General features: G+C 54.5%; 3 protein-coding genes across 3 annotated transcripts in view; all 3 read left to right on the top strand.

Moving 5' to 3' along the window:
* Positions 1–1,137, top strand: part of PHACADRAFT_131666 (uncharacterized protein) — a 4,755-nt gene extending 3,618 nt beyond the window's left edge. The window contains exon 2 of the mRNA XM_007401809.1: positions 512–1,137. Within this exon, the coding sequence (XP_007401871.1) occupies positions 512–1,078 (567 nt within the window). The 3' untranslated portion in view covers positions 1,079–1,137. The remainder of the gene's footprint in view (positions 1–511) is intronic.
* A 2,324-nt stretch (positions 1,138–3,461) lies between these two features.
* PHACADRAFT_61036 (uncharacterized protein) lies at positions 3,462–3,692 on the top strand (the record flags this gene model as incomplete). The annotated part of the gene is made up of 1 exon (XM_007401808.1): positions 3,462–3,692. A coding segment is annotated over one exon (231 nt), but the record flags the coding sequence as incomplete, so codon positions are not given.
* Positions 3,693–5,289: 1,597 nt separating this feature from the next.
* On the top strand, positions 5,290–6,773 carry PHACADRAFT_265522 (uncharacterized protein). Its single transcript, XM_007401807.1, has one exon. The coding sequence runs from the start codon at positions 5,335–5,337 to the stop codon at positions 6,559–6,561; it is 1,227 nt and encodes a 408-aa protein (XP_007401869.1). The 5' UTR covers positions 5,290–5,334; the 3' UTR covers positions 6,562–6,773.
* Positions 6,774–7,659: the final 886 nt, after the last annotated feature.

The raw sequence follows: 7,659 nt of genomic DNA, 5'->3' as shown, positions 1-7,659 counted from the left end.
CGGCGTCCGTGTACGCTGTACGCAATTCTAATGCATACATATGTAAGGGCTAGGGCACTAACCCTCCCCTTGTAGGACGACAGGCTTGGTGGCGCCTGATGCCATCAGTGCGCCCGCCCGCCTCATCGGCCTGGGCTCTCAACACCTCGTGTGTCTTGTGTTTCGTATCCCCTCCTTTGTTCCTATTCCTTTTACCCTTTGACTCCCCATGACTCCCTTCGACTCATCCTGACTTTCTTCGGATCCGTCTCGGCTCCTCATTATGACTTAGGGTAGGACTTCTAGTATATATAGGCGTAGATACAATGGTGTACGGTAGTTTCTCGAGAATCAAGACTTACCCCACTCTTTCTCTGGTGTGATAACCTCTCGCAAGCTCAGATTCTCATCCCCGAGGTCCTGCAACGTAGCCGCTGACTCACTGATTACTCGACTCGTCAAGCGCCTACCGAAGCCGAACCTTACAACATATCCCCAAATTTCGTATGTAATCTTAATTGGTGAGCACTAGGCAGAACGTGCCGCTCGGGAGGAACGGGAACGTAAGGCGCGCGAGGAGGAAGCGCGCAAGGCACGTGAGGAGCAAGAGCAGCGACAGGCCGAGGCCCAACGTTTGCAGGAGTATCGAGACGCTGCTGCGAAGGAATGCGACCGCTGCACTCGGCGTGACGCGCGGTGGACACCCTGGATCACTTCGTGGACTAACGCACGGCACGTCAGCTGGTTCAGTGCGGTCGGCACCGAGTTCGACGAGATCAAGTTTTGCGCTTCTCAGCCGCTTACCTTCGAGTCCGTCCCATGGCCCTTGCTCCTTCCGCCACAGAAGCAGACCCTTGACAGCGTCGAGTGGGCTGCTGTTGAGGCGTTTTTTGCAGCCACAAAGGTCGCCCTCGGCGAAGAGCAGCACAAGGCGACGCTGGAGAAGGCGCATCGGAGATTTCACCCAGACCGGTGGAGATCTCGGGGCCTCCTGAACACTGTCCTCGATGAAGCCCTCCGGAAACGTTTGGAGGAGGCAGGAAATACTGTTGCGCAGGCGATCACTCCGCTTTGGCTTGCATCGAAGTCAGCGCGGTAGGCTCGCTGTGTGCGTAACCTGGGCTCTTACCTCCGCGGCGAAGTGTTTGCATGGGACGAGTGGCATGTGTAAATTTTAGTCAGGCTGTGTTATTCACTGAAGATTTTGTAACTAGGGCTTATTTTCCTGAAAGATTTGTGGTACGTAGCCCGCCTGTATCATTAATATAAGTACAACTCGAATATGAAGGCCACGCGAGAAATCTCCGCCATCAAGCACGCCTGAGCGGTATGTTATATTCAAGGTGACTCTTTCCTCGTTCTGTTCTTTCACATCTTAACTCGAGTTATGTCGACCCAACCACCGCGATATAGACCACACCCACTTCTTGCTGAGCCAATACTTTATGCTATCAACGTGCCAAACAAGGTCGGATGGCCCGAACTGGAAAGTGCTTTGAAAACATGTGAGGACATGCTGCGGGTCAGGCAGCATCCTAGGCTATTCCCTAATCAGCGGAGGACATGGACGATTCGGTTCTCGAGCATCTTTCATGGTACGCACATATATGGTCGAATCCAAGCGCGATTCTGATGTCCTAGTTTCCAATAGCTGAAATGGCCCTTGCCACTCTGCAAGGAACGCCCATGCCCGGAGCAGATCCTTGGATCCTGACGCTGTCGCACACTGTGTATCTGGACTGCGTGTTGCCCGAAACGCCTGTATGTGCGCAGTTCGTTAAGGGAGGCTCTAAGGAAACCCACGACCTGCACACGGCGAGCGCCCAGCAGCTCTTTCGCTATTTCCGGCCTGCCGGACCGCTGGTATTTGTCCACACCGGCGTCGATGTGGGCTACGGGCAACGGACCTGTGCGCTTGAATACTGGACTGCAGAGGACGCGGAGCATGCCCGTACGCACTGCCAGCAGCTACACCTCGCCCTGGGAGACATGCAGCCGTTCACGCTGCGCACGTTTTCCCCGTACAGTGTGATGTGTACTGTGAGTAAATCTCGTGTCGCTTCGGTTTGTACTCAATAGCCGTTCAGAATCTGGGTATTTTATTCAAAAAGAGAGATGTACAAAGCATCTTTGGGAAGGTAAGCAGCCTATCATCACGAGAATGCACCCGTTTGACGGATTAGATGGTAGTTTGGAGGAATGACCAGGTGTGTGTTCTACGCTTGCTTACTCGCTAGTTACGCTCACCTCAAGGTCTGCAGCACGCGACTACTCAAAGCAGGCAGCTTTCACTGCCACCTTCACATTTCCTTCGCCAGCAGGGCGGCGGGTACGTGCTGTCTTATTCCAATTAGCATCACGCAGTGAATCAGAACCCTTATTTAGCTGCCACTGCCATCGCAGAGGTTAACGGCGCAGTCTTGAAAAGCTCGACCGTCCATGTTCGATATCTTGAGCCTGGAAATCAGGCAGATTTTCGAATGTGGGACCCAATCACGATCACCATTGACGATGTGCACCTCGTACGTCCATTCCTTCGAAGCTGAGTGTGGTCTTCAACCAAATGACCTTGCACCTCTTAGAAACCAAAGGGAGCGCTCATGGCCGAGGCCACGCAGGAGCCTAGCGAGCAGAAACAGGCACTCCTGACTCTAGAGTCACACCAGGAGGAAGAGACGTCCAAAGCCAGGGCGGACGTGCGCGAGAGGCTCGGAAACGCGACACGCGTGCGCGAGCAGGCAGAGGCCGAAGAAAACGCGGCACACGCAAGGGTTGTAGCTGCCACGTGCAAGGAGCACACGGCCAAGGCCTCCTTGACGGCGGCTACATGCGACATGCAGAATGCCAGGGAGGAGCTGTCGAACGCGGAGGCCGCTGTATTAGAGGCTGAGAGGGCCCTGCACGCGGCGAAGGAACGTCGGCAGGAGGCGCTCAACTGGACGTTGAAAACCAGCTCCGCGGAGTCCGACGCAGACAAGGCGGTGCGAGACGCCACCGCCCATCGCACCGCAGCGGAGGGGGACGAAGAATGCGCTCGGTTGGCGAGGGAGAAGGCGCAGAGCGAGGAGAAAGTGCTGCGCGATTTTGTGACGCGTGATGAGGAAGCGCAGAGGCAGGTAGAGCTGGCAGAGATGATCAAACGAATGAGGGAGATGAATGAACTGGAAGAGAGATGTCGACAGGAGAGGCAGATGAGAGAGCAGCGAGAGAAGGAGGAGGCGCAGAGGAGGCGCAGAGAGGCAAAACGCGCAGCTCGAGAGGAACGGGAACGTAAGGCACGCGAGGAGGAAGCGCGCAAGGCACGTGAGGAGCAAGAGCGGCGACAGGCCGAGGCCCGACGTTTGCAGGAGTATCAAGATGCTGCTGCGAAGGAACGCGACCGTTGTGCTCAGCGCGACGCACTGTTGTCGTCTTGGATCATATCGTGGCTCGGCCCCGGGCACGCGAGGGGCTTCGATGCAATCAGCACCTGGTTCGACGCAGTCAGTACCGAATTCGATGAGATCAAGTTTTGCGCCTCTCAGCCACTTACCTTCGAGTCTATTCCGTGGCCCCTGCTCTGTCTACCAGAGAAGCGAACCTTCGTGGGCATCGAGTGGGCTGCTGTCGAGACGTTCTTTGCGGTTGCGAAGATTGCCCTCGGCGAACAGCAGTACAGGATGGTGCTGGAGAAGACACATCGGCGATTCCATCCAGATAGGTGGAGAGCTCGGGGCCTCCTGAACACTGTCCTCGACGAGGGCCTCCGTAAGCATTTGGAGGAGGCGGGAAATATTGTCGCACAAGCGATCACTCCGATTTGGCTTGCATCGAAGTCAGCGCGGTAGACTCGCTGTGTATGAAACTATACCCCTCCCTCGCGGCGAAGTGCCCGCATAGGATGAATCGCACGTGTAAATATAAGTCTTGATCGGGTTGTGGATTTTGAAAATTCGTACTTAGTGCTTATCTTCAGGACATCCGTGGTACGCTGCCTGCTCGTATCATAATTTAATTACAGTTCAACTAGACAGGCCTCGCAGTAGATCTCCGCCATCAATCAAGCTTACAAGGCGGTGCTACGCGTTGAAATGGACCTTTTCCTCTTGCCAATCCTTCGCATCTCAACCGCGAGCTATGTCGACCCAATTGCCGCGAAACAGGCCGCATCCGCTCATCACTGAGCCGATACTTCATGCTATCGACGTGCCGGATAGGATCGGGTGGCCTCAGCTGGAAAGCGCTTTAAAGCATGCGGGGACGTGTCCTGGATCACGCGACACGTATCTTCAAACCAAAGGAGAACATGGATGATTCGTTTCTCAAATATCTTCAATGGTGCGCACACATGTGATCGCACCAGAGCACGATTCTGATGTATCCATTACCGATAGCTGAGATGGCCCTTGCCACTCTGCAAGGCACGTTCATCCCAGGAGAAGACCCCTGGATCTTGACGCTGTCGCACACTGTGTCTCTGGACGGCGTGCTGCCTGAAACGCCCATGTGCGCACAGTTCCTCGACTCCTCCTCCTTCTCCTCGGCGCTCGGCGGTCTGCACAAGGCGAGCGCCCAGCAACTCTTCCGCTATTTCCGCCCTGCTGGACCGCTGGTGTTTGTCCACACTGTCGTTGATGTGGGATTCCATATAAAAACCGGCGTACTTGAGTACTGGAGCGCAGAAGATGCAGAGTACGCCCGTACACACTGCTATCAGCTTCAACCTGCCCGGGAAGACATGCGGCGTCCGTTCAAACTGCGAACATTTTCGCCATACAGCGTGGTGTTTAGTTTTGACGTGAGTTGGTCGTTCAGTGGCTATATCGGTTTGAACTCAACAGCCACGCAGAAACGCGAGTCTACATTCGATGAAGCTGATGTTCAAAGTACATTTGAAAAGGTAGTTATTCTATCGTCATGGGGATGCATCTGTCAGGCTCTGACATGTCGTGAGAAAGCTTGGAAAAATGAACAGGTATGTACGTTTATCCACTGAATTTGTTACGCTCATCTCAAGTCTGCAGCGTGACATTACTCAAAGATGGCCTTCGGGGTGAATATCATATTTCCTATGCTAGCAGAGTGGCAGGTACGTATTATGCTGTCCTAACCGGCAATAGTGGGATGTATAGCTAACTCAGACTTGCTGCTTAGCTGCCACTGCTATTGCAAAAGTCGTAGGCATTGGAAACTCAAACATCTACGTTCAATACTTCCAGCCTGAAAATCAGGCCGATTTCCGACTGGCGCCGAATCCGGGCAAAGTTAGTATTGCCGACACGCAGCTTGTACGTCCTTCTTTGAGACTAAGTTCGTACTTCGTCCTAAATGATTCTAACTCGAAATTTGTAGAAGCCGAAGACAGTGGCGTCATCCATGGCCGAAACCGAGCACGAGCCAGCTAGGCCGGCACTAGCAAATACAGCCCCAGAGGCGTCTCTCCGGGGGGAGATACTCAACCCCAGCGTCGAGTTACGGGAGAGGCTCAAGGATGCGACTCGCATGCGCGAGCAAGCAGAGGCCGAGGAAGACGCGGCGCACGCAAAGGTTGTGGCTGCGATGTGCAAGGAACGCTCAGCTAGGGCCTCCCTGGCAGTAGCTGTATCCGATGAGCAGAAAGCCAAGAAAGAGGAGACCGATGCAGCGACTGCCATATTCACGGCTGCGCTCACTGGCAGGACCGAGAGGTCTCCGGGGGCGATGAGCGAGCGTGAGGGTGAGGCGGTCAAACGGAGGGAGGAAGCATTCGTCGCGAAGCTCACTGCAGACCGGGCAGTGCGAAGTGCCACTGCCAGTCGTATCGCGGCGGCGGCGGCGGCGGAACATGCTCTGGAGGAAAAGGAGAATGCACAAAGCGAAGAAACCATGCTGCGTATTGCCGTGCTTGTGCTCGACGTGGAGGTGCGGAGCCAGGCAGAGCTGACGGGGATGCTCAGACGGATGAGGAAAGTGAACGAAGCGCTAAAGAATGGTCTACGGGAGAGGCAGATGGGGGAGCAACGAGAGAGGGAGGAGGCAGAGGGGAGGCGGACAGAGGCAGTACGCGATGCTGGGGAGGCGTCTTCCACGAACGAAGCTACGCAGGAGGCGAACAGGAATCAACGAGCGGAGGCGGTCCCGGTAGAATCGCCCAGGCCTGAGGAGACGTTCAAATCCAGAGTAGAGCTGCAGGAGAAGCTCAAGAATGCAACCCGTATGCGCGAGGAAGCGGAAGCCAAGGGGTACGCTGCGTACGCCGAGACTGCGGCTGCCACGCACGAGGAACTCACAGCCAATACCTCTCTGGCTTCGGCCGCATCTGATGTGCAAAGTGCCGTGGAGGAGCTGTCAAGCGCGAGAGCTGCCGTGCTTGCGGCTGAGATGGCCTTGGTGGTGGCGAGGGAGCATCAGCAGGAAACGCTCGTTAAGATGTCAAGGGCCATCTCCGCAGAGTCCTCTGCAGTCCAGGCGGTACGAGATGCCACCGCGCGTCGGGCCAGGGCAGAGATGGACGAGGAAATCGTTGGGCTGGCCATAGCGCATGCGCAGAACGAGGAGAAGGCGCTGCGTGATACTGTGCTGGCGGAGCTGGAGCTTCCAGTTGACGAGGAGGCACAGGGGTAGGCAGAGCTTGCGGATATGATCAGACGGGTGGATGACGGAGATGAATGAGCTGGAGGGTGAAAGTCGAAACGAGGGGCAACGAGAGAAGGAGGCAGAGCGGAGGCGAAGAGTGACAGAACACAACCTCACTTACAAAGGTAACCATCCTGGGAACAAGTATATCAATGTAGATATAGCACCTCCTTGTCCTATCAAACATACCAGTCTGGGATCCTTTAGCATGCATAGGTTGGCAAGGGCTGGCAAGGCATTACCGGCAAGCGCCAGTACTAGTCTGGGTGTCCTTTGCAATACTGCTCGCATTAATTCAATGAATATTCCAATATATTGGGAGCTACCTCGCACTAGTGGTTGAGGGTCCGGTCCTAAGGACCGGTCGGGACCGGGACTTGGACTGAGACTGGACTGATCAGGACTGGGTATGGTCCAGTCCTACGTCAGTCCAGTCTTGGTCACAGTCCTTGGTCCTAGATGGCGCTGGGTGCTTTTAGGACTGGTCATGACCGGTCAGGACCAGTCACAGACCAATATAAAGTAACAAAAATGCAGCACCCAGAAAGCAGCTTGGCTACTGGTACATGTATATCTTAGTAATTTCTGAACTGCAACCATGCCCTTGTAGGCTTGTCCAAGTACACAGCCAGCTTAAGCACAGATTAATACATTTTTTAAAACTCTTTTTATGATTTATTCAAGTTTGGATGCGGTTACTGCACATAATCAGCTAAAGCCATGACCATGGGAAGATGGAGCCTGAGTGTAGAGATAACAAGGCTCTCAAGGATATGGAGGTTTTATACAAAAATGCTGAGAATGATGAAAGTGGTGCATGATACCCTTCTTCTCTATTTAGAATCCAGCCGTGTGAGCAGAGCATTTTTTTCTTTGCTGAATATAGTAATGTGCAGCCTTGGCTCAAAGCTTGCAAGCCCAGCCCAAAAAAGCCTGACCTGAGCCTGGCCTGGCAGTGGGCTCAAGGCCAGGCTTGAGTCAGTGGGCAGTCTCTGCTAGTGTGAACTTATCCTAAGCTTGGCAACTTGGGCTGGGCTCAGGCTCAGGCTCAGGCTTGGGGTCAGGACTCAGCCCAACATTGCCATG

The sequence above is a fragment of the Phanerochaete carnosa genome (assembly GCF_000300595.1).
Source record: "Phanerochaete carnosa HHB-10118-sp unplaced genomic scaffold PHACAscaffold_13, whole genome shotgun sequence".
In the NCBI taxonomy this organism is placed as follows: domain Eukaryota; kingdom Fungi; phylum Basidiomycota; class Agaricomycetes; order Polyporales; family Phanerochaetaceae; genus Phanerochaete; species Phanerochaete carnosa.
The sequence above is the reverse complement of the archived record's forward strand: the minus strand, read 5'-3'. Positions and strand labels throughout refer to the sequence as shown.